Source organism: Pleurodeles waltl, chromosome 4_1 (genome assembly GCF_031143425.1).
Source record: "Pleurodeles waltl isolate 20211129_DDA chromosome 4_1, aPleWal1.hap1.20221129, whole genome shotgun sequence".
Lineage (NCBI taxonomy): Eukaryota > Metazoa > Chordata > Amphibia > Caudata > Salamandridae > Pleurodeles > Pleurodeles waltl.
Window position 1 is genome coordinate 61684405 of NC_090442.1, and position 27481 is coordinate 61711885.

At 47.0% G+C, this 27481-nt stretch overlaps 1 protein-coding gene across 1 annotated transcript in view; it reads left to right on the forward strand.

Annotated features, from left to right (window-relative positions):
• The window catches only part of SZT2 (SZT2 subunit of KICSTOR complex), a 606663-nt gene that overhangs the window by 275974 nt on the left and 303208 nt on the right, over positions 1-27481 (forward strand). The window contains exon 38 of the mRNA XM_069227802.1: positions 6160-6612. Coding sequence (XP_069083903.1) covers positions 6160-6612 — 453 coding nt within the window. The remainder of the gene's footprint in view (positions 1-6159; positions 6613-27481) is intronic.

Here is a 27481-nt window from a genome sequence, read left to right on the forward strand (position 1 = left end):
GAGAGGGGAGTTTATAAGTAACATGGGCTGTGCGAGAACAAGGATAGAGCAGTACTGACTCTGGTCACAGAGCGGTGGAGTGGTTTGATCATCAGAGACTCGTACGATAACTGCATAGGCCTGGGAGTTGTGGGGTTGTCGGTAAAACCCTAAATGAATGCCTTCTGTTTGAGCCAACATTGAGCAGAGTAGAAGACTGAGCACCACAGATCCCCACAACTTCATGTTACCTGATATTTCTCTGCTCGGCACAGTTTGATTTCTTGAAGTTGGAGTGAAGAGCAGTAACAACATATACAAGCAGATATTTCCTTGATAATTAGGAGTTGATGAATGTCTAAACACCTGTTCTTCACAGACCCATTCTGATGTTAGAAAGTGCACACAGTAAGAACAAGACATCACATCCTGCTTATCATAAGTTATACAAATAAGTTGTGACATCATTGTGCTGTTGCCAGGTTGAGGGCTCTCCACTTCTCTTCATCCACAACCACACCAGAAAAAGGTTGTGAAGAGCCGTGTTGCATCTTTTGGCTGCAGCACTTCTACCTCGATAACTGGAGCATTGGTGCTTATGAGCACATGGTCACCTGCCAGTGCCTCATCCTTCAGCTGTAGGACTGAAAAAGATGTTGTGGCACACTCGTGCCACCTTCCGCAGGCTGAAGTTATATTTCTTCCCCTATTGGTGAAAGGTTTGGACAGGCAGTGCTGGGGCAGTTAATGGACAGTTCTCTCTATATTTCTTCATGTGAATGTGGACACTCTGAGCTCAGCAGCAACAGTGAATGCTGCAGGCTGTACTTTATTAAGCAGACAGATGGGGATGTGAAAGGTGAATAGGGATGTTGTTAGCTTTGCATTGTCAGACATAAAAACCCAGAAGTCCTACAATCCAATGTACTCACAAGTACTGCATTCTTTGAAGATAAAAGGTTGGTGCAACCCCACTTAAATAGCAAATAACATACCAACAACTGTACATCAAAAATGATATTGCAAGCCCCCTTGAAGTTCTTAATAAAAGAACTCTGTCTCCAGCCTTGGGCCTGATGTAAACAAAGAACTTCTCTATAATTTGCAATATCCTGATAGTGCACAGTTAGTGCACAGTCGGGGTGCATTATCCTATATAAAATGTCGCAATAGGAGGACAGGAGGAGTCAGTATATTGCACATGTTTTAGGAACATGCTAGATTACAGACCAGGTGAAAGAGTAGCTGGAAGACCAGGTCTCCATCAGGACATGGCAGGTATGATGATGCTTTTGGCTAGCTACTGTATGAAATGACTCAGAGTAGATCAGGCAGCTTTAGGCTTATGATTGGCTCAAGGAAGGTCACATTAACGCTATCCTTGTAATTGTACTCTGTTTTTGTGAAGGTGTTGTGGCAAAAGAGGCTTGTGATACCAGTTTCATTGATCGCTGGGAGTTAATGATCTCTTCCAGGTTATGAACTCTCAAGGGTTCTATGAAGTGTACCCCTTGAAGTTGTCCTTTCTAGAGGATTTGAGTAGGTGGGGGATTTAAGTTATTAATAATTGATTAAGATGTGTCTTTTAGAAGTTCTTTCTGGTTCATTTACAGCATACTGTGGGGCGGGTGGAGAAGGTGATGTTGATCCATGCCATTCTTTGATTTCGATAGGCAACTTGCCGAATGTTTGTGAGTGTGCATTACTGGGAATGCCAACATGTGTCTTGTAGAAGGGCAACACTTCTACATAGACAGATATGGTCAAAGACGGAGGCTCACATAGATAGACATAGGCAGACAAACAAAAATACGCAGGCATGCTGGCACTAAAAGCCATACTTGCAGGCAAGATGTAGCGACACAAAGATATAAAACCAGACAGTTATATAAAGATAGACACCAACAAACAGAGCTATACCTTACAATTGCACCGTAAATCAAACAGAAACAAACCACAGTGCATGTTAGCATCCACTCTCGGCACATTGGGGAGAGTGCAACCTTTTAAAGCTTTGAAAAATAATTTTGAGAACAGATGGGCCATGTCCTATGCCTGGTAAACTGAAGGAAATGATTTAGAGATTTGTAAAGCGAGCCATCACCGATGGTATTTTGGTGATTAATCTGATTTGTAGCACCAAATCAGCAGAAGGAGTGAGTTTTAAAAAGCTTTCCTGATGATGGGCCCATTTGTTAAGGTAGGAGGCAACCCCATAGCTAGCCTATCCAAAGATGCTGACATCAAACAGCAGGGGAAATCTAGTAGGATTAATGCAACTAAACCACCATGTTCCTCAAGGATCCTGAGCTCATTCTGCATCGCATGAATAGTTGACTCTGTGCTGACTCTGAGGCAGACCAAAGTATGATTATATTTGATGGGGAATGTGTTGTTCTCAAGAAAGTTCAATAAGCGTCAAATATTGAGAGGCAAGAATGAGCATATTCATAAATCAAAAGAGCACTTAAGGCTTAGTAGCCATTACTTTTACAATGCCCCCGGGAAACAGCCTGATTCTAAGGCCTTCAAAAGAACAGTGTGCTTAACAGGTCCCAACCTACCTCAGAGCCACATGTGCAAGAGGAATGACTATTAACATGTGCTTTCGAGCTGGAGAGATGGGGAGGAGATAATCACAATCTTCAATCTTTGTGTTGGTGGCTGTTGCCTGGTCTGCCTATTGCTTTGTTCCCTGCAATGGATGCTGAAGGTATTACCCCAGCTGTCAGCCGACTGATATGTTGACTCTTGAAGAGGAGAGTTACTAGGCCATGACTAATGCACAGCTATTAACATGTTGATTTTCAAAGCTGCACAATATCTGCCAAATAATGGAAAAGCAACTAAAGGAATCGAAAATACCTTCAGCATTGTCAGCTTGTGGAATAGCAATGAATAATGTTTAGAGCACTCTTTGCGTAGTAGATCGCTTATGAGTATAATAAAAGTGACCTAACTAACTGCAAATCTTTTCCCCTTAACTAAACTCTAACATTTAGAAATGCCAGATTGGTACTAAGTTATTACGTACCTGCTGGTTCCAGCCAGGCACCCTAGTTTGGTTGCATTTCTTCTTTGAGATGAGCATTGGTTTTGAAAGTGTGCTCCTTCAATTGTATGGGCATGTAAGCAGTTGCAGCTGTATAGCTCTAGTAACTGTGCCAAAACTCCAAGATTTGCCTCCTCAAACCTAAGGAAAGGTCTGGAACACGAATGCAGCTGTGTCTGTTGGTTCCTCTGGTGTTAGTGGGCAGTCTTTGTTTCTGTGATCAAGATCGTTGTGCTCGGGCGCTATCATGTCTGGTTGTTGTGCACCCTTGTAGTCTAACAATGCTCCTCACAAATGCATCAGTGCTCACTGTATGAGAGAAGGGTTTCAACAATTGCTTTCCAGAGGCAGTATATTTTGCAGAGTAACCATGTGTTCTTATTTAAACACATCAACAAAATGCAGTGACCATTTCACAAGTTGAAGTTGTTCCAAAATTCTCTGGTGTCCAAATGTATTCCGTTGTATTTTGTGTTTTTTTGGACTGGTGCAACACACAAAGAGGACCCAGCTGCCGAAAGGTCCCCAAATATAGTTATCCGTTGAAACAGCTGAAAAAATAACAATATTATGTAAGTTTTGGGGCTGCATATAATTTGAATAATTGCGGCATAGAATATGAAACTTAATACCCATCATGCTTATTTTCCACAGACACAAGTATAATTGCTTTTCCAAAAAGCTTTTTTTAATTGTTGTCTAATGATGGTTCCTTTATGCAATATACGTGCTGAATTCATTGTATGAGTCTGCCTCAGCCAACATGTTTCATTCCTGATCTAGCGGGTCTTCTTCAGAGCTCTTCAAGGCTATCAGTGGCAGTGTTGAAAGATTCTTGATGCAGAAGTAATAAAACAGTCCAATGCTAGCTATCCCAGGTTAGCAGATCGCAATGCTAGGAGCATGTACAATCTAGTTTCTTGGTAGCAGTTTTTGGAAATACTGAACATGTCGTGTTAAGGTGCCTCAGAGCAAGAAATAAAGAGACCACCATGCCAAACTTTTAGTTTGTTTCTTTTACAAAATGCTAACTCAGATGATAAAGCAGAGACTTTATTTGTAAATTTCTGCACATGTTTTTATTTAAGTTGTTTCCCTCATATATTTGTTAGGAAGGGCTGGTAGATTCTTTCTGAGATAAAGAATACGCAGAGGTAATTTTATCCAGTAGGAGAGTGCTATACCTTTGATATTCTTAGTTCTGTGGCTGTGTATTGCCTGACTTGCTCTTTTCATATTACTTAGGTTATTCTGTCTCTGGAAATAAAGGGGGCCTGTTGGGGCTGTAATGTTCTCTTCATGGTGATTGTGCATGTACTCTTGCCATGAGTGCCCAACTGCTGATGTGTTTAATATTATGATTTATATTTTGGCCCTGATGTCACACTTATCTGGTTTGTGCGCAGACGTAAGCCTTTCAATGCAAGGTCCAGGACCTCACCTATCACTGCCCTGGCTTTGGAACATAAAGCATCCTACGTGTATGTGGAGTGCATGTATTGTATGCATTTAGTACATGTGTCCTACTGGGACGGTGTCTGTGTGTTTGTGTGTCTGACTACTGAAGCCAGTGGGATCCATTTTTGCATGTGCCTGGTTTAGCACAGCACAAGATGCAGAATGAGAACAGCTTCCCCAGACAGTTGTAGTGCATCACCTGCATTCCTCCTCTTGGATGGTGAAGATCCAGACACTGAAGGGAAGATATTGGAGACAGGGCTTTCCTTTAGAAATTGCCTTCAGACCTACTTATTAAGAGTCTGCGTAATAGTTCTTCCTGAGCACTGCCATTGGGTTGGATTGCAGTTTCTGTTGGGCAATGTGAGGCGGTTTCTAGATCAGGCCTGCCCCTATTTTTGGCTGGTGCAGAACCTCACACTCAATTTAGTCCGTGCTATGGATGCTCCAACTTAATGAGAGCCCCAGTGGTCCCTGCTGTGAGAAGCATCACTTTACACACATGATAGGATGTGTGGTGAACAGTCTGAAAAGAACACTTGAAAAAGAAGCTCCCCAAACAGGTTCTGAAGTTTGGGACACTATATCCATGTCCACTATATAGAACACAAAGGTGTATATAAGTGGGATCTAAGCCACCACGCTTTTAGTTTTCAAGTTCTTCTTGACCAAAGAAGGAAGTACTTGAAAGACTGCTGGTCAGCCAGAGCTGGTTTCTGCCTAACAGCGAGTCTCCCAGAGGTGAGGGAAGAGCACCAGAAGTCTGCACTTTCAGCTGGAAGAGATGTGGGTCTGCTTAGATTCCGGCCTGCTGATATAGGGAAGAAGTCTACCTGGGTCTGCAGGATTTGAGAAACCCATCTTGTTCCTGGACAGAAAAAGTTGAATGTCTGTGAGAGCAGATAGAGCTGAGCAGTATCTATATGTTTCCTAGAGAGGCCCCTAATTTAGAAGACTTGGGCTGTGCCTGACCTTCCCTGTTTCCGCTACAAGAAGAGCATGCGAGAACCAAGTACTTCTCCCTGTAGTTGGGCCCTAGCCACTTTAACCTGTTGAAGAGAGAGTGAGGACTTGAAACTGTTTCTATCCACTACAACAACAGGGCTAAGTACAATGTGAACTGCTGGCGCATATGGATTTCTGGGGAATGTAATCTTTGCCATGAAACCTAAGGGTGGTTGTCACTGTATATACATTTTATTTAATATAACATAAAACATGAGTGTGTTTCATGCTCCTGCCCACATTTACTGTAGAACTATAATGACGAGGGTCACCCGGGTGAGAGTGAGAGCACGGAAAGAAATGGGTAGGGGGCCTAACACCCACAGGGCAATCATGATTGGGGATATAATCCTGTATTCACAAATTGGACTGTGTAATATTTATTGTTGATGCTTGGGGTCAGTATTTCATCCTACGTGCCTCTATAAAGTGGCACACAACTTTTTCACTTTAAGCAGGTATTATGTTTTGCTGTGCTGTTAACAACAATGATTTACAGAGATGTGCCAATCAAATGTTGCTTTAAAGTCCTCCACTGATATAAATGTAATTTTTGTAGGTATTTGGCATCCATAATACAAAGTTTATGTTTTTGTAGTAGTACAGATGATGGAACTAGGATGCTTCGTGGACATTAAATACTCTTTGGTATATTTATGTTGCAGGAGTTTCGAAGAGTGAACCTCCCAGGGTATATGCTCAACGAAGAAGAATATGATTATCACTATGTCTCAGTTAGCCGTCTGCATTCCCAGAGGCTGGAGGCAGCTCATTCACCGGCATCCACCTTAGTCATCAGCCATGATCATCCAACAGAGGAGCTGGCAACAGATGTATTTCACTTGCCAGGAGTCGAAAGGAAACCAGCCATAATGAGCCATGTGGGTGGAGAAAAGACAAGAGAGGGGTTGGGTCATGATCGAGACAAATCTCTGAAACTGGCCCCTGAGAATGAGACATTGCCCTTGGTTTCCCAAATGGAGAATGGCAACATCGCAGTAAACTTGAATATAACTGAGGACATAAGGGAGGTACAAGTGCAAGAAAGAACCCCCTTGAATCAGAGTGTTGGAGAGGCTCCTGTGTCTACAGCTGCGGAGGCTCCATGTGAGGAGGAGGTAAGGTATGACCTTAAGTGTAATGTCGTGACCCAAGACTCATTGTTCAAGGGAAAAAGATGAAGCCCATATAGATTTCATTGGTACCTCTTGATACAGTGGCACATTTAATGTTCACTATTAATTTAGTATCAGTTAGGGTTTAGTTAACATTTTCCGTTGCATTCCATTAAAGTGTCTGCACTATTGGATCATTCATAGTCAAATGATTTCAGAATTCCCCATATCCCAAGGCCGGGACTCCTTACATCATAGCAATTCATAGAGGATTCACTTTAGAGGTTTATTGTCCTTGATTGGGTCATTTTGCTCTCAGCTGATTGCAAATGGACTTTAAGCCCTGCCTGTCCGTAGTGATCAAATTCTTTCACTCCCTATTAAGAGTGGAAGGCTACGATAGGGCTCCACTCATTTTACTTTGCTTTACCAAAATTAACTTTTATGTAGGCTAAAAAGCATTTTTTAAAAATCCTACAGACTGCCCGTCCTGCCTTATGATAACAGAGGGGCCCATAACCCCCCCCCCCTCACACCAACGACCCCAGCGCAGGAGCACACAACCTCTCCAAATGTATCACTACCTGCGCAGACACACTAGCACCCCTCAGAAAACAAATCACCACCCGCAACATCAAGAACGCCCCATGGTTCACCCCTGAACTCCAAGCGCAAATGCCGCCAAGCTGAGAAAATATGGAGACTAGAACCCTCCTCAACCAACTTCTCCACCCTCCAAACCAACATTCGCACCCATCACCAACTCATACGCACCGCCAAAAGAGATCACTACAAGACACGCCTTGACAACAACTCTCAAAACAGCAAAGAACTCTTCACCATCATCAATGAACTTGCCAAACCCAAAGCCAGCAACATAGACCCCTCACACACAGCCCCTATGTGACGCCCTTTCCAACCACTTCCTCCACAACATCCTGGACATCCACAACAGCTTCATATCACACACACCCACCACACATACCCCTCTCTCGCCCAACTCAACTCCCACTCAAGACCCCCCACCACACTATCCACATGGACCCCTACCACACACGAAGAAACCGAAAAAACCATGAGCTCTATCCACTCCGGTTCCCCCTCCGACCCCTGTCCACACCCCATCTACAACAATGCTACCCCTACCATCGCCCCCATACTCTACAACATAATCAACTCCTCTTTCGACTCCACCACCTACCCAGACCCCTGGAAGCACGCGGAAATAACCGCTCTCCTAAAAAAAAAAAAAAAAAAAAGCCGACCCGGAGATCCTCTCCAACTACCGCCCCATCTCCCTCCTCCCTTTCCCCGCCAAGGTTGCAGAGAAATTAGTCAACACTCGCCTATCCCACTTCCTCAAAGCAACCAACACCCTTGACCCCTCACAATCTGGGTTCCGCAAGAACCACAGCACAGAAACCGCCCTCATTGCATGCACTGACGACATCAGGACCAAAGTCGACAAAGGCAAGACCGTCGCACTCATCCTCCTTGACCTCTCCGCAGCTTTTGACACCGTCTGCCACCACACACTCCGCACACGCCTCCACAACATAGGAATCCGCCACAAAGCCTTAGACTGACTAACCTCCTTCCTCACCAACCGAACCCAGAGAGTCCGCTTTCCGCCCTTCCACTCCAACACTACCAAGATCACCTGCGGAGTCCCCCAAGGGTCCTCCCTCAGCCCCACACTCTTCAACATCTACATGATCCCCCTAGCCAACATTCTCCGAGCACACGGAATCACCATCCTCTCATATGCAGATGACACCCAACTCATCCTCTCCCTCACCCGCAACCCCACCACCGCCAAAACCAACCTGCACGCCGCTCTCCTAGACACCGCCAACTGGATGACCACTAACCACCTCATCTCAAACAAAACAGAAGTCATCATCTTCGGCCCCAACAAAACCGCATGGGACGGCTCCTGGTGGCCCACCGCCCTAGACCCCGCACCCACCCCCACAACCTACGCACGCAACCTCTGCATCATCCTCGACCCCTCCCTCTCCATGACACAGCAAATAAACGCCCTAACCTCCTCCTGCTTGCACACACTCTGCACCCTAAAAAAAATCCTTCAAATGGATCCCCCCAGAACCCAGAAAGACAGTCACCCACGCACTCATCAGCAGCAGACTGGACTACGGCAACGCCCTCTACGTCGGCACCACACTCAAACGCAAACTCCAAAGAATCCAGAACACAGCCTTGCGCCTCGTCCTCGGCCTCCCCCGCCACGAACGAATCTCACCACACCTCAAATCCCTACACTGGCTCCCCATAGACAAGAGAATCACATTCACCTCATCCACGCACACAAATCCCTCCACAACACCGGCCCAACCTACCTCAATGAAAGAGTAAACTTCCACACGCAACCTCCGATCAGCCGACCTCGCCCTAGCCACAGTCCCCCGCATCCAGCACACCCTCACAGGAGGCAGGTCTTTCTCCTACCTCGCCCCCAAAACCTGGAACTCCCTCCCCACCGACCTTCGTAAAACCAAAGACCTACTGGTCTTCAGAAAGAATCTCAAGACTTGGCTGTTCGACCAGTGACCCTCCCTGCCCCCATCCCTCCCCCTCCCCCCCCCCCCCCCAGCGCCTTGAGACCCTCACGGGTGAGTAGCGTGCTCTACAAATTTCTTTGATTGATTGATGATACATATTAACCTGATTTCTTCCCACCTGCGTCGCTTTGAGGATTACTTGGGAAAGCAGCTTAAATATCCAACAAATAAAACTTCAAGTACCTTAGACCTGGCAAGAATTCCAATGTCTATGTATTGACTGTCTGAACCCAGACGTAGAGTAGAACTGCCATATTTTCCCAGAAGAACCAATGGTAATTGTCTTCTGCAGAGGACCCATAAGATACACCCCCACCTTTATCAGACATGTCCGTCTTCTTCAAAAAATTAAACCTCTGCCATCAAAAAGCGGTAAAATTAAACCTCTGCCTCAGGTGGGGCAATTCTCCTGGAGGATTTATACTGTGAAAAAGTCAGCTCTGACCATGCCTCATCTACTGACATGGCCCTCAGAGCCTGCCTCTTTGGAGTGCTGTTCCTTTTCTGTGACATCTTCATCCACTGCTGCTGCTTTGGACTAGAGGCCGCATCTGCTTTCTCGTGCTAGAGACAGGCTTCCGTCACAATCTACCTATTATGGACCACAGCCTTTGTTCGACCAGACAGACACAGCTGACTATCATGTTGGCAGACACCACCCCAGCCACACTCACAGTGCTTACCATTGTGTTGAAAATAAGGGTCCTGTTGCTAACAATCAGCCTCTGGGTGGGGTCAGTCACAACTCTTTCGAGTTACCTGCCACAATCCACCCATCAATGAGAAAATGTGTAGCACTATTATGTTCTCATGGAAGGCTCCTCTGTTTTGGATTGAACTGGATTTCTTAAACTCTGACCTTGAGGATATCTTTGACGACATGCAGCGGGCAGATACAAAAGCCATGTTGGGAAGGTACATAAATAAGAATATTATATTATCCTTTAGTTATTATGGAGATTGTGGACATGCTTGAGAAGAGCTTTTTGTTTTTATCCTGACCGGTCACTGTATAAGATGCTGGAATATCAACCTCTGCTGAGCTGGCCACCTCCGCATCCCAGCATTTTCCCTTTTTAACAAGAAATAATTTCAGGAGTGAAAATCAATCACTTCAGTTTACAATTCAAGACTGAAATTCACTCTAGAACATATTGATGCTAATTGTTTCAGCAGGTTTTTCTGAATAGAAGTAGGATTGATCCTTTCGGTCATATGAATTAACAAATTAAGGTGTTGTAGAGCAATCAATCAATCAAAAAAATTTATAGAACGCGCTACTCACCCGTGAGGGTCTCAAGGCACTTGGGGGGGGAGGGGGCTAATGAGGGGGGCAAGGAGGGTCACTGTTCGAACAACCATGTCTTGAGGTTCTTTCTGAAGAGCAGGAGGTCTTTGGTTTTGCGAAGGTTGGTGGGGAGGGAGTTCCAGGTTTTGGGGGCGAGGTAGGAGAAGGACCTGCCTCCTGTGGTGGTGCGTTGGATGCGGGGGACTGTGGCTAGGGTGAGGTCGGCTGATCAGAGGTTGAGGGTGGGAGTGTAGAAGTTCACTCTTTTGTTGACGTAGGTTGGGCCGGTGTTGTGGAGGGATTTGTGTGCGTGGATGAGGATCTTGAATGTGATTCTCTTGTCTATGGGGAGCCAGTGAAGGGATTTGAGGTGTGGTGAGATTTGTTCGTGGCGGGGGAGGCCACGGACGAGGCGTGCGGCTGTGTTCTGGATTCTCTGGAGTTTGAGTTTGATTGTTGTGCCGGCGTAGAGGGCATTACCGTAGTCTAGTCTGCTGCTGATGAGTGCATGGGTGAAGGATTTTTTTTTTTAGAGTGCAGAGTGTGAGGATGCAGGAGGAGGTTAGATCATTGATTTGCTGTGTCATGAAGAGGGAGGGGTCCAGGATGATGCTGAGGTTGCGTGTGTGGTTTGCGGGGGAGGGTGCGGGTCCTAGGGCGGTGGGCTACCAGGAGTCGTCCCATGTGGTTTTGTTGGGGCCGAAAATGATGATCTTGGTTTTGTTGGAGTTAAGCTTGAGGTGGTTGGTTGTCATCCAGTTGGCGGTGTCGAGGAGAGCAGCGTGTAGGTTGGTTTTGGCAGTGGTGGGGTTGCGGGTGAGGGAGAGGATGAGTTGGGTATCATCTGCATAGGAGAGGATAGTGATTCCGTGTGATCGGAGGATGTTGGCTAGGGGGATCATGTAAATGTTGAGGAGTGTGGGGCTGAGGGAGGACCCTTGGGGGTCTCCACAGATGATCTTGGTAGCGGTGGAGTGGAAAGGTGGAAGGCGGACTCTCTGGGTCCGATCGGTGAGGAAGGAGGTGAGCCAGTCTAAGGCTTTGTGGCGAATTCCTATGTTGTGGAGGCGTGTGCGGAGTGTGTGGTGGCAGACAGTGTCAAAGGCTGCGGAGAGGTCTAGGAGGATGAGTGAGACGGTCTCGCCTTTGTCGACTTTGTTCCTGATGTCGTCAGTGCTTGCGATGAAGGCGGTGTCCGTGCTGTGGTTCTTGCGGAACCTGGATTGTGAGGGGTCAAGAGTGTTGTTTTCTTCGAGGAAGTGGGATAGGCGGGCGTTGACTAGTTTCTCGTCAACCTTGGCGGCGAAAGGGAGGAGGAAGATGGGGCGATAGTTGGAGAGGATCTCCGGGTCAGCTTTGTTTTTTTTAGGAGAGCGGTGATTTCCGCGTGCTTCCAGGGGTCTGGGTAGGTGGCGGAGTCGAAAGATGAGTTGATTATGTTGCGGAGTATGGGGGCGATGGTTGGGCTGGCTTTGTTGTAGATGCGATGTGGACAGGGGTCGGAGGGGGATCAGGAGTGGATGGAGTTCATGGTTTTTTCAGTTTCTTCGTGTGTGGTGGGGGCCTAGGTGGTGGGGGGGTCATGAGTGGGGGTCGAGTTGGGTGAGTAAGGGGTGTGTGTGGTGGGTGTGTGTGGTATGAATCTGTTGTGGATGTCCAGGATTTTGTGGTGGAAGTGGTTGGAGAGGGCGTCACATCGGGGCTGTGTGTGTGAGGGGTCTATGTTGCTGGCTTTGGGTTTGGCTAGTTCATTAATGATGGTGAAGAGTTCTTTGCTGTTTTGAGAGTTGTTGTCAAGGGGTGTCTTGTAGTGATCTTTTTTGGCGGTGCGTATGAGTTGGTGATGGGTGCGAATGGTGGTTTTGAGGGTGGAGAAGTTGGTTGTGGAGGGTTCTTGTCGCCATATTTTCTCCGCTTGGCGGCATTTGCAATTCGAGTCTTGGAGTTTGGGGGTGAACCATGGGGCGTTCTTGATGTTGTGGGTGGCGATGTGTTTTCTGAAGGGGGCTACTGTGTCTGCGCAGGTAGTGATCCATTTAGAGAGGTTGTGTGCTCCTGTGTTGGGGTTGTTGGTGTGGGTGGGGGGTTGTGAGCCAGTTGGGAGTTCAGGCGTTCGGTGGGGGTCTTGTCCCTCATGCAGTAGGGTGTGGTGTGTTGATGGTGGTGTGTGGGGGGTTTGGTGAAGGAGAAGTGGACGCAGTGGTGGTCAGTCCAGAGGAGTTCGGTGGTGTGGGTGTAGGCTATGTGTTGGCTTGAGGTGACAATTGTGTCTAGCATGTGTCCTGCTGAGTGGGTGGGTGCGGTGACCAGTTGTTTGAGTCAGAGGTTGGTGAGGTTGTCTATGAGGGAGGTAGAGTTGTGGTCTTGTAGGTTCTCCAAGTGAAAGTTGAAATCACCGAGGAGGATGTAGTCTGTGGAGGTGAGGGCGTGCGAGATGATGGTGACGCTGCTGGTGTCGGAGAAGGCGGGGCGTGGTCCTGGTGGTTTGTAGATTAGTGTACCTCTGAGGGTGGAGTTGTTGTTAATGTGGATCAGGAAGTGCATGTGTTCTGTGTTGTCGATAGTGTCTTGTGAGCTGGTGGTGACTTTGATGGTGTCCCTGTGTAGGATGGCGATGTCACCACCTGGCCTGTTGAGGCGGTCTTTGCGTTGGAGTTTGTATCCCTTGGGGGTGGCGATGGCTGTCGGGTTCCGAGGAGGGGTTGGTCCAGGTTTCCGTGAGGAAGGCAATGTCAGGTTAGTGTGATGTGATGAGGTCCCAGAGTTCTATGGCATGTTTGTGAAGGGAGCGGGTGTTGAGGAGCAGGTTGCCCACATTGGAGCACCCTGGTCTAAGCACTGCAACAGAACAGAGGAGAATTATTGTACAAACAGCCAGGTCTTCTTTTTATTTTCCCTGAGCACAGCTTCAGAGGAAGACAGACGAATGTCAAGGAGAAGAGAGTTCCACTGCCTGGCGCAAGAGTGCTGAGAGAGCATCCACCATAACTGGTTTTATTGATCTGCTGGATCAGATCATGGTTGGTTTAGAGTAAGAAAAATTGAAAGTTCTGGAAGGACATAGTATCTCACTCATTGTGCAGGTACTGGGGATCAATGTAGTGGGATGCCCTCTACATGAAACAACGTGTTTTAAGTCTGTAGCATTTAGCCATAGGAAGCTAGTGCAGATTGTTTAAATGGCAGGGTACACATTTGTAACACCTGAAGTTAAGTAGGATCTAGATGACGTCTTCTGAGTGATTTGGAGTCATTTAGTTAAGTAGCTAGGAAGACCAGGAAATAATGAGTCGCTGTTATCCATGCAAGATATTATTTGCATACATAAATTTGGCCAAAGGGGAGAATTTTCTGAGCGATCTCTAGAGACAAAGGCAAGCAGAGAAGACATTGAAGACTTGGGTGACAAAAGAAAATTCCTCATCAGACGATACCCAGAGGTTTCTAGAAGATGCCGTTAGTCTGGGAACTTCCTGATGTCAATGGGCCTACAAGTGGGTGGCCACAAGAAGAGGTTTTTGGAAAATAGGGGGATCCTCTGTCTTTTCCCCTTTATGTTTAAGACTGTCTGAATGTCCTGTTCATGCTTGAGGATGGAAGAAGATTTGCATGTTGTTTTAAAAATCCCTTTATTCTTCAGTGAGCTTGGTTGAGCAACTAGAAGGAAGGTGTAGGTCCTGGAAATACTTATCTTTTTGGGAGCTTGATCTCTGGTATGTTGGATTTTGTTTTGTGCATAGTGCTGGAGAGATTCCAGCCACAAGTTGCACTACAGTTCACACATAGTTTGCAGTAAAAGAAAGGTATGACTTGATATGGATTTTTATTGGAGGTTAGATTTCTACTACTAGTATAGGTGCATATCCTTTAAATATCTGAAATAGGCCCACTGTTCCTCATAACCACCTTGGAAGAGGAAAGAAGTTCTTCTACCAAAAGCTGGCTAGCAGATGTGCATTAGACAAACATCAGCATTTGAGTCCAGGGAACATAGGAGTCCTTCTGACTGCTCAAAGTATTACCAACTGAGTGAGGTGCCTACTGCCTGTAAAAAAACATGTAAGACTTCTGGAGTTTGTTGGTCATATGGTCCTGCTTGTCTCTCTGGGCTCATTTCCTGCCTGCCAATTTGTGAGGGTTTGTGTTTAAGCATGGACTATACCCCAGTCTGAAGGGAGATTGCCATCTACACATGGAAGGAGTTGTGCTCTGGGTCTAACAGTGTTATTTGTATCGGCATGGACACCTTGTCCGTGTATGGTCAGTGATGTTTACTTATCCTCCTCTAATGAATAAGGAAAGGCTGCCAGGGTCAGTAAGGGAAGTTGCAACTTTCTAGCGTCTCAAAACCTCTAGTCCGGAGGAAGCACTGTTGAAAAGCATTCCTGTATCCATCAGCAGCACCCCAACACTGTGCCGGTTTAGGAAAGATTTGACGACTCGCTTATTCATAAAACAGTCACAGCTCATAAACTGTCCACAACTCAGCTCCCTCTCCTATAACTTGTCAACTTCTTTGACCCTGACCAGCCACCTCTACCTTTTGGCTATGTTTACGCTATAGAAATACCACATACAATAAAGTACTGTTGAGGGATGATTTCTGTTGCTAGCTGTGTACTGTCCACATTGAGACTAGTTTGGCCTGGCTCAGGTTGGGTTTCATGTATGAGAGAACTAATAGGACCGCCATCTTCTACAGCACACACACAGAAGATGTCCAATAGACCCCAGCCCTTTCCAGCCCGTTCAAAACACATGCAAATCCTTACCCTACATGAACCCCTAATGCATGTCTAAGATGTCATGAAGGCAAATGACCCACTTATGGGAGCTACACAGAATTTTTAAAGGAAGGAGCTGATGTGCAAACTCCCTTAAGCAGTACAGGGAAAAGTCACATCTGCAGTACAAATATAGGGGGCGGGAGGAAGTAGACTTCAAAAAACTGTTAAAAACTATCATCTACTGAAAAAAGAAATAGAATGAAAAAGTTGTGGCTGCAAAACAACAAAAGAAAAACGTGCCTTACAGGGCAAAGGTATGCATGGGCAATGGGTCACTAACCTGCTAAAGTAGAGAGGAGCATTTACAGGGAGGTGGGGAAGGTGGCATGGTACTGGAAAGGAAGTTTATGATTCAGGGACAGGTAGCTTTAAGGCGTAGTTGGGGGACGGGATTGGTAGGTGTAGGAAAGGGTCCCTTTTTGACATAGTCACACCCACTTTTTTGCCTGGTATGTAATGCAATTTCAACAGAAGGTGCACTGGGTTCCTGCTATCCAGGTCCCCAGTTCCAAATCTCTTCCCTAAACCTATACAATTGTTCCCCAATTGGCAATACTTATGCCACTCCTGTAAGTCCCTAGTAAATGGTACCCTATCCATGGGTACCAAAAAGGGTCCCCAAGGGCTGCAGCGCGTATTGTGCCACCTTCAGGAACCCCTCACCGAGCTCATACAGATTGCTATTTCAGGCTGCGTGTCTTGGTGCAGACGAAAGTGAAAACAAAACGTGGCACACAGCCCGTGTGACATGCCCCCTAACACTGCATGCAATATATGTAAGGCACCCCTCGAGCAGGACTTACAGCCCTAAGACATGGTGCAGTATATTACATGTGAGCAGATATGCCCCTGCTATGCCTTTGTCGATTCTTTGGCATAGTAAGTGATCAGGCAGGCCGTTTTAAATGCATGTGCTGGACACTGGTCAATGCATGTTCCCCAGTTAAATGATGGCTTCAATGAAGATAGGGATGTTTGGTATCAAACATCTCATACTGGTAAACCCAAACTGATGTCAGTGTTGGATTTACCTATACATGTACCCAGAGGGCACCTTAAACGTGCCCCCTGAACACTTTCCAGCCTCTGGTGTGGTCGCTGACCAGTTTCAGCCAGCCTACCACTTGAGACACCATTCTGGACCTTTATGGTGAGAGCCTTCTGCTCTCAAGAGGTCCAGAACAAAAGCCTGTCCGAGAAGAGGGTGTAACACCCTCTCCCACATGATGACCTGCTGAATAGCCTTCCTAAGGCAGCAATCCTCAAAGGGCTGCTGCCTTTGAAATGCAAATCTGGCTCCCCTCACAAGAGAGGAAGCTGCCACCCCTGTCCAGAGCCCATTTGCTATATGGACAAGCGGGAAAATTAGCTTCTCAGGAAGGCGTGCCATTCCTAGGCTAGTACCATCCCTAAGGTGGGCTACTGCGAGGTGGACACAATTGTTCGGAAGTAGCCGTCTTGGTGATGCATACTTAAGAATTCTGGGACAGGGTTGTGCCCACTTCCCTCAGGAAGTGGTCATATAGGGGGCATAGTGACCCCAAGGGTCAGTGGCACATTGTCTACTACCCTGCACACCATGCACACCCCTAAATTTAGTATTTAGGGGAGCCCCTGGCACCAGAGAAGCAGATCCTGATGACCTAAGACGACCACGGACACCTAAGAACCACAACAGCAGAAGAGGAAAAAAGAAGCAGCTGACCTGGTACCGACCCCGCTTGCCTGTCTGCATCCCTTTTCGAAATCTGCACTAAAGTCTACTTGTCCTGCAGCTGTGACTCCAGAAACCCAGAAGAACTGCCTGCCTTCAATAAAGACTAAAGGCTCCTTTGAACCGAGGGCCTGTTCACCAACAACCTCCAAAGAAGAGACTCTGAAGACCCTGGAACCACCAAAACCCGACACTTGAAGTCACCACTGCACACACCGTCTCCGACCTGAGCTGAAGTGGACCACTGATTCCAACAAAGTTTCCCAGCCCTCCAGAGTCTGAATCCATCATGGTTTCACCCCTGCTGGACTCCCTGATGACGCCTGCAGCCTCTGCATGAAGCCCTCCTCTACCGCGACTGCTCCATTTGAAAAACCCGACATCTAAGGACACATCTTCATTCTTCATCCCTGAGCCGTGGAGAAGACCAAAGGTGCCTACCTATGCCTGAGCATTGTGAGGCCTGAGCCCTGCTGTTAGTTCAGCCCAACTGGCCTCCTGACCAGAGCCTGCAGACTTTATCCACAGTGACTGATCTACATAGGAACGCATTGGGCACCCAACACTGTTTTGCACTCTGCACCTGGCCGCCCCCATGCCACTGAGGGTGTACTGTGGATGCTGACTTGGACCTTGCCATCTTCTCACCCTAACTCCTAGAGATTGGTCATGTAAGTCGCTATACTCTACCTGTTGGCAGAACTTGTTTTTCCTCCCATAGGATAAATTTGCCGAATTCAGAAATCGCAGTGTCCACTTTTCAAAGTGAAAAGAATTCCTATTTAAAAACGTGGTTACCTGAATGATTTTCCTCTGATGCCTAAACATATATAAAGATGTTATGTGCCTCATTTATTGACTATTGTGTGTATTTGTAGATGTCTTGCACTCCTCTCTTTGGAAGTGCATAGCAAGCCCTGCCTACTCACTGGGGAACCCCTGGATCCTTTATACAGTATCCACATACCACATAAAGGGCCAGCTTCCTACATCGGTGGTGTAGTGGTTGGCATACAGGACTTGACATCTTCTGTACCTCTTGGTTGATAAGTGATTCCAAAGAGGAATCCAAAAATTGTCTTAGTAAAGTAGTTTTTTTCCAGTTTTTTATTTTTTTTCTAAATTGTTGTAAATAGCTGTAGGGCCTTAGGTCACTTTTGCAAAACTCTTTAGAAATTAAAATAGTAAAGTATGATAGGTTCTTTGGAAAAGTACTTAGCTGTTTTTAAGTCCTTTAAAAGGTACTCAACTACTTTAAACACCACTTCTGAGCAGGGGCCTTCCTAGGAACTCAACCTGGCACCCTGTCAGCACCTTAAGGTACCCCATGTTAAGGAGCTCTGTAAAGCGAAACTTGCCACAGGGCCTAAACCCACAAAAGCCGATCTGCAACAGCTGCTGGCAGAGAATGATAAGGACTTAGCAAGTAGAAATCCCCCTGTAGGAGGCTGGACTGGCTTGTAGTGAGTACCAAGGGGTACTTGCACCTTGCACCAGGCCCAGTTATCCCTTATTAGTGTATAGGTTGTCTAGCAGCTTAGGCTGATAGATAATGGTAGCTTAGCAGAGCAGCTTAGGCTGAACTAGGAGACGTGTGAAGCTACTACAGTACCACTTAGTGTCATATGCACAATATCATAAGAAAACACAATACACAGTTATACTAAAAATAAAGGTACTTTATTTTTATGACAATATGCCAAAGTATCTTAGAGTGTACCCTCAGTGAGAGGATAGGAAATATACACCAGATATATATACACAATAGCAAAAATATGCAGTATAGTCTTAGAAAACAGTGCAAACAATGTATAGTTACAATAGGATGCAATGGGGAAACATAGGGATAGGGGCAACACAAACCATATACTCCAAAAGTGGAATGCGAACCACGAATGGACCCCAAACCTATGTGACCTTGTAGAGGGTCGCTGGGACTATTAGAAAATAGTGAGAGTTAGAAAAATAACCCTCCCCAAGACCCTGAAAAGAGAGTGCAAAGTGCACTAAAGTTCCCCTAAGGACAAAGAAGTCGTGTTAGAGGAATAATGCAGGAAAGACACAAACCAACAATGCAACAACTGTGGATTTCCAATCTAGGGTACCTGTGGAACAAGGGGACCAAGTCCAAAAGTCACAAGCAAGTCGGAGATGGGCAGATGCCCAGGAAATGCCAGCTGCGGGTGCAAAGAAGCTTCTACTGGACAGAAGAAGCTGCGGTTTCTGCAGGAACGAAAAGGGCTAGAGACTTCCCCTTTGGTGGACGGATCCCTCTCGCCTTGGAGAGTCGTGCAGAAGTGTTTTCCCGCCGAAAGAACGCCAACAAGCCTTGCTAGCTGCAAATCGTGCGGTTAGCGTTTTTGGATGCTGCTGTGGCCCAGGAGGGACCAGGAGGTCACAAATTGGACCAGGAGGTAGAGGGGACGTCGAGCAAGACAAGGAGCCCTCTTAGCAGCAGGTAGCACCCGGAGAAGTGCCAGAAACAGGCACTACGAGGATGCGTGAAATGGTGCTCACCCGAAGTCGCACAAAGAAGTCCCACGTCGCCGGAGAACAACTTAGGAGGTCGTGCAATGCAGGTTAGAGTGCCGTGGACCCAGGCTGGACTGTGCACAAAGGATTTCCGCCGGAAGTGCACGGAGGCCGGAGTAGCTGCAAAAGTCGCGGTTCCCAGCAATGCAGTCTAGCGAGGTGAGGCAAGGACTTACCTCCACCAAACTTGGACTGAAGAGTCACTGGACTGGGGGGGCCACTTGGACAGAGTTGCTGGATTCGAGGGACCTCGCTCGTCGTGCTGAGAGGAGACCCAAGGGACCGGTAATGCAGCTTTTTGGTGCCTGCGGTTGCAGGGGGAAGATTCCGTCGACCCACGGGAGATTTCTTCGGAGCTTCTAGTGCAAAGAGGAGGCAGACTACCCCCACAGCATGCACCACCAGGAAAACAGTCGAGAAGGCGGCAGGATCAGCCTTACAGAGTTGCAGTAGTCGTCTTAGCTACTATGTTGCAGTTTTGCAGGCTTCCAGCGCGGTCAGCAGTCGATTCCTTGGCAGAAGGTGAAGAGACCCAGATCTATGACTGGGGGTGAGTGTTTGACAATGTTCAGCATTCCGTCCATCACTTGTTGTTTTTGCTTTGTCGCCCCAAGTGGGAAGGGTATGCCCAGACGTGGGTCCCGTGCTTCCCATGCCACTGGATTCAAGCTAGTCTGGCTGATGAGGGGTGAAACCCTGAAACCGGTCCCAGGATGCTTGTTTCCGGTCCAGTGAGGACCTGGCTTGGCAGTTCGGTCTGGACTGTTCCCATGAGGAACAGGGTCAAGACTGATTTGCATATGGCTGGGTCCAAACTGGGGTGGCATGGTGAGCAAAAGAACGATGGATTAAACCCAGATCTATGACTGGGGGTGAGTGTTTGACAATGTTCAGCATTCCGTCCATCACTTGTTGTTTTTGCTTTGTCGCCCCAAGTGGGAAGGGTATGCCCAGACGTGGGTCCCGTGCTTCCCATGCAACTGGATTCAAGCTAGTCTGGCTGATGAGGGGTGAAACCCTGAAACCGGTCCCAGGATGCTTGTTTCCGGTCCAGTGAGGACCTGGCTTGGCAGTTCGGTCTGGACTGTTCCCATGAGGAACAGGGTCAAGACTGATTTGCATATGGCTGGGTCCAAACTGGGGTGGCATGGTGAGCAAAAGAACGATGGATTAAACCCAGATCTATGACTGGGGGTGAGTGTTTGACAATGTTCAGCATTCCGTCCATCACTTGTTGTTTTTGCTTTGTCGCCCCAAGTGGGAAGGGTATGCCCAGACGTGGGTCCCGTGCTTCCCATGCCACTGGATTCAAGCTAGTCTCGCTGATGAGGGGTGAAACCCTGAAACCGGTCCCAGGATGCTTGTTTCCGGTCCAGTGAGGACCTGGCTTGGCAGTTCGGTCTGGACTGTTCCCATGAGGAACAGGGTCAAGACTGATTTGCATATGGCTGGGTCCAAACTGGGGTGGCATGGTGAGCAAAAGAACGATGGATTAAACCCAGATCTATGACTGGGGGTGAGTGTTTGACAATGTTCAGCATTCCGTCCATCACTTATTGTTTTTGCTTTGTCGCCCCAAGTGGGTAGGGTATGCCCAGACGTGGGTCCCGTGCTTCCCAAGGATGTGAAATCGTTAGAGGGCAGCTGGAGGAACTAGGAACCCCAAGAGGTGAGTACTAGAGTGACCCCCAGCGATCAGGAGAGCAGAGGTAATTACCTGGTTTTCCACAAAACCAACAGGAGGACTTAGGAAAAGGATTGTGCAAAACCCAGACCAGACTGGAAGAACACAAAGGTGGATTCTGGCAGAAGAGGACCTGCAAAGAAAGGGGACCAAGTTCAGTTTGTGATGGAGTTCCAGTTGTGGCAGGAATCACTACCCACCCTTCTGTGGATGCAGGATCAGGTTGACTGGGGACTAAGAAGACCAGATGTGCAACACATGAGCTGAAAAGGAGTCCCTGAAGTGATGCAATTGGTGGCCCACGTCGGCTGTCGGCAGTGGGTCAGTGGTGCAGGAAGACCACCAACAAGCCTTGTCAAAAGCCCAATAAAAGAAGAAAAAGAAGTGTTGCAAGGTTGAAGAGGGCCTGCAAGGCCCAGGACACTCGACCCAAGGAGGGGAGTCCGAGGTGACCCTCATCAGTCTGGAGAGTCACCAGAAGAGGATGCAGTCCCCATAGGCAACCCACTGGCAGCAGGCACAGCAAGTCGCAGTGAAGCCCACTCATCACACATTAAGAGGAATCCCAGGTCGCTGGAGTAGCAGAGAGGAGACTGTTCTTGGCATGAAGAAATGCTGGGAGATTGGGCTACACGAAGCCTGAAGATCCCTTGGATCAGGAGCAAACAAGCATTGGTAGCTGCAAGAGTCGCGGTGTACAGGGGTACTGTCCTGCAAGGAGAGGCAAGGGCTTACCGACTCCCAAGTTGGACAGCTGGCAGAGAGGACCAAGGGGACCACTCCAGACCACCACCTGTGATGCAGGATCCACACAGTTCTGGAGGAGATGAGATCCATGCAGCCGGTCATCGTTGCAGTTGGTTCTTGCAGGCACAGGGGAGTGACTTCATCACTCCACGGGAGATTCCTTCTTATTTCTGGGTGCAGGCTGGAGTCTCGTCGACCTCAGAGGATGCACAGCCGGGGAAATGTTGCAGTTGCTGGAAGGAGCTGGAGAAACAGTGTTGCAAAGTGGAGTCGTCGCTGCAGTTGCTGATTGTTGGTTCCTGAAGAGCCCAATTGCGGTTTCAGTGGCCAGAAGATGAACTAAGCGATGCAGAGGAGTCCTGGTGTAACCTTGCACATCGAATCTGAGGATCCACCAAAGAAGTAGACCCTAAGTAGCCCAGGAAGGAGGATTGGTTACCTAGCAAGGTGACCACCTATCAGGAGGGGCTGTGACATCACCTGCCTGACCTGGCCACTCTGATGCTCCCAGGGGCCTCTGCCCATCTCGGATTCAAGATGGCAGAAGCAAGTGGCCACCTGGAGGAGCTCTGGGCACAACCTCTTAGGTGGTGATGGACAGGGGAGTTGTCACTCCCCTTTCCTTTCTTCAGTTTCGCCCCAGAGCAGGGACCAAGGGTCCCTTTACTGGTGCAAACCAGTTTATGCAAGGAGGGCATCAAATGTGCCCTTCAAAGCACACCGGTGGCTTGGGGAGGTTACACCTCTCAAGCAATGTAACAACTATTTCCAAGGGAAAAGGGTGTTGCCTCCCTCTCCCACAGGAAATCCTTTGCTCTGCCTTCCCCTGCTTGAGCTGGTCAAACAGCCAGGAGCGCAGAACCCGGTCTGTGGAATGGCAGCAGCGCGGGCTGCCCGGAAAACCCCAGAAGCACTTAAGAAGTCCAGTGTAATGAAACTGGTGTTAGTAGGGGCACCATTGCTCATGCAGGGGTGCCCTAACACACAGGGACCTGCCCTCTGGGCTAGGAGTCCCTACCATAGTTGCGACTTACATTGACCTGGTGCAGTGACCTTTAGCAAAAGAGTACATGCACCTTTTCACATAGACTGAATTGGCAGGCCTGCAGACACATTTTGCATGGGCTCCCATGGGTGGCATAATACATGCTGCAGCCCATTGGGAACCCCTGGTGCCCTAATTCCCTAAGTAAAGTATACAAGGGACTTATAAAGGGGCACCAGTATGCCAGTTGTGGGGTGTGCAAAGTTCTAAGAAACCAAATTTAGAGGGAGAGCGCACAATCAATGGGGTCCAGGTAAGAAGGATCCCAGTGAAAAGAGTCCAAGCATACTGATAGCAGTCAAAAAGTGGGGATAACTATGCTAAAAAGAGGGTACTTTCCTACACAGGTCACCTCTATGCCCAATAAATGTTCAACATATGGCCCTGGCTGGTGTTTAAGGCACTAGCATTTACCCCGACAGATGTGTAGACTAGTCTGGGCCAACAAGGGATGACATCAAATGATGTAGTGTGCCTACCTTATCCTCTCCTCTGCTTTACATTGTCTTTGCTATTGCAGGTATTCAGCTCAGTGTTTGGCCCATGGCCCCGGGGCCTGTGCCAGCAATCGCCACGGCTTCTCACATCCACATGGGCTGGGGCAGCCAAATCTGAGCCCAGCCGCCAACCTCAGCCATTCGCCACAATACGGATGAGCCAGGTCCCCACGCAGGTGGGTAATGCGCAGGAGGGGGGAGCGACTGGTTACATGCTCTCCCTCAGCGCTCTGGCAGTAAGGTTCAGGGCAGTCTGACCCGGCGGAGGGGCAAGCAGGTCCGACACATTCAGGAAGGCCGTGGAAGGTGGTATTGCAGGGCAGGGCTCTTGCGGGATCAGGCTATCCTGGCCTCAGGCTCGCCTGCAGCACCCGTCACTGCAGGGCCTCTGAGACAGGCTGGGCTGCTCCATTGTCTGTGTTGAGAGGAGCTGCAGTCGGGCAAGTCTGGGGCCATTAGACAGCCCCCAGGGTCTCTTTCAGCCTCAGGAGCATGAAGGTGCCATCTGGTTGGTATAATATGCGTCAATGGCAGCGATTTATAGTGATTTTAGGGCCATCTCTTCCGGAGCCTCACAAGACCGCGGCCGTTAGGCGGTGGTCATGGCCACACCCCCACTAATAAGACTTCTTGTAGATTTGGATACTGAAGATGCAGATCTTAAGAAGCTAGCCAAGAGAATAGCTTTAGAGGCTAAACTCTTAGATATAGAAAAAGAAAGAGCCAAGATGAGCCTAGGATGCATCTCGGGTGGCACCAGACTCATAACTATGGAGGACACCTGTGACCATAAAATCCCCAAAGGGATTGTCCAAAAATACGCAGACGGTGATGATATCACCAAATGGTTCACTGCATTTGAGAGAGCCTGTAGAGCCAGGAATGTCAGCCCGAAGGAACTGTGTCATACTGAGCTGCTGTTCAACCTAGTCATGGGCATGGGCTCAACCACAAGATTCTGTTAGGAATACAGAATCCTCAGGGTTCTATAGAACGTTTGGGTTGAGGGAGGCGATTGGAAGGTTGGTGGGCAGTTGGTGGATTGATTTTGTCTGGAGAGGTTTAGGTTACTTTTACCTTACTGAATACACCTTTTCCTTTACTCACCGCGTCCGCAGGGGTGCTACCTTTTGGTGACGAGTGATCAGCAGTCACCCCAGTGGAAGATAACACACGAAGAAGGAATTTGCTTCTAAACATTTTTCTGAGGGAGTCATCTCTCCGTAAAATCTATCAATCAATCAATCAGGAATTTGTAAAGCGCACTACTCACCCGTTAGGGTCTCAAGGCACTGAGGAGGTAAGGGGGGGGGGGGGGGGGGATACTGCTACTGTCCGAACAGCCAGGTTTTGAGAAGTTTCCTGAAGTTAAGGATGTCTTTGGTCTGGCACAGGTGGGTGTAAAACTATGTGTCTTTTCGGAAGTTTGCAAAGCTGCTTGTGTTTAAACGTGAAGGAGTGAGTGGCATGCAGGGTTAGTTCCAGCGATCGTATAGTTCATTCGTGAGACAATCGATCTTCGGCAATGCTGCACAGTGGAGTGAACAGGCCGCATCATCACAGCGGGCATAGTTCACTCAACTTTTCTAAAACATAAGGGAAAAACTGGCACCCATTTTAACAAGTTGGGAAAAGGCTTGGTTCTGCTCCAAATGTCTTTAGAAACTGTACAAAAAACTGGCGGTCATCTTAATACGTTGGGAAAATGTATTGGTACTGCACCGACTCCCTTTAGTAACATTAAACAAAGCTGGCGGCCATCTTAACTCATTGGAATATATTTCTTATTATACACATGCACCGTTATTTTTACAATTGACTTCAATAAGTATTCAGTACTCTCCAGACTTCTAAGGAATTTATTGTGTGTACACCAGTACTAGTGTCTTCTGAATTCATAGATATATCCTACATTGGAGAAATCTCCAACTTTTTGCTTGCCTGTTACAAATTCTGCTGTCTGACCACATGGTGAGAGGCACACCATTGTTGAAAAATGCTCTAGTACATCTTTTAGTTGTACAAGTTTTGCTTGGTATTCCATCTATACTCACACAGGGCCGTAATTCAGATGTGTGGTTCCCCCGCCTCTTTCTTAGAAACCCCAGGAGACCCACCAATACGTTGGGAACAATGATAAGATGCCTTTAAGATCTAGTTAGGAGCCATTGGGGCATCCAGATTCGGACCTGAAAGGAGAACATTTTTACTGCTCCACTCATTAGGATTTGAAGGGAGGTCAATATTTAAACATCTGTCGAACATTCAAGAAGTGGATGAAGAAGAACTTGGTGTTTACCAGGTGGCTTTAAAGAAACTAATCCTAACATTTAATGACCGCTGAGCTTAGTAGTTTCAAGACACAATTATTTTAAGAGAGAACAGAAAATGTATGAGGTTGTAGATGCAAACATGCAGCTTTACGAAAGTTAGCGGCGGAATGTCAGTTTGAAAATTTTGGCAAACAACTTGTAAGAGACTAATTTATCTGTCACTGTGTAAACAAAACCATCAAACAAAAACTACTATCATAGGGAAACCCTTCATTGATAGACACTATCAGAATAGTGAAAAGCATTGAAACCTCAACTAAATCTGCGAAAGAACTGGAAAACTAAACTACTGAGCAAGTTATTGCAATACGTCCTTCTGACGAGAAGGTTAAAATTAACAAAGCTATGTCTTCTGCTCCTTGAGCAACTAAATTTGGACAAAAAAGTTCATTTTTTAATCAATTTAATATATGTCTTAGATGTGGCAAGATCAACAGTTGGAAGAGTATGTCCAGCAAACAATGTATATTGCAGACTATGTTCTAAAGTGGGTCATTTTGCCGCAGTGCGGCAAAGTATGAAACGCAAGAGTACCAAAGTATCTGCAATCTTTGACACTGATGAAAGTGGTAGTAATGATTTGATGGGTCAGATATAAGATATGGTGTTAGTTGTAAGTGATTACCCAGTTGTAAATGGTGACTAGGAACAGTGTGTTGATCCTTATGTTTTTGTACAAGTGGGAAATAAGCAGTTGCGTCTTTTAGTTGACTCTGGTGCTAGAATCACCATGATTACTCAAGAACGTTTTCAACAAAATTGGAATTATCCCACATTATCTCCACAAGATAGGTCACCAGTCTTGTACGAAGCAAGAACAATAGAACTGCAAGGGTTCTTTGAGGACATCATGATGTTCAAAGTGAGACACATTTTTGGGACAATTTATGGGGCTGAACATATTGGGCTTATTTCATCAGGGATTGTTTGTTATGAATCTGCGCCTTGGTACTAAGGAGCAAGTTTCAGTTTTCAGAGACTCTAGTGATATTGAATCACTGTTAAATTATTTTCCTCAAGTGTTTTCAGGTGATTTGAGAATGATTGTAGGTTTCAAACATCACATTAGAACAAGGGATAATGCTGTACCAGTTAAGCACAAGTTGAGGGGCGTACCTTTCAGTATCTATGACGAGTAAGGAAAAGAATTGGAAGTTTTACATAAGAATAGTATTGTAGAGCCCCTGGAATCCTCTTTGTGGCTTTCCCCATTGGTTGTGGCCAAGAAGAAAAATGGTGATTTGAGAGTATGTGTTGACTTCAGAGCTCTCAATAAAAAAAATATGGGTAGACTCACACCCTCTCCCCAAAATCGGTGAAATGTTAGGCGCCATATCTGGAGCGAAATATTTTAATGAAACTTGACTTCGTGGCAGCCTATCACCAAGTACAGTTAGCACCCAAGTTACGTAATTTGACAGTGTTTGTATCCTCGTGGGTAATGTATCAATATTGCTGAATGCCTTTCAGACTTGCTTCTGCAGCATCAGAATTTCAGAGGTTGAAGGGTTCTTTACTCAAAGGCATAAAAAAAGGTTTCAATTTTCCAAGATGATGTATTAATTAATGCGAGTGAACATGGTGATCATGACAGTATTTTGAGACAGGTTCACACGGCTTTTTATAAAGCGGGAGTGGTCTCAAAGAGAGAGAAGTGTCAGTT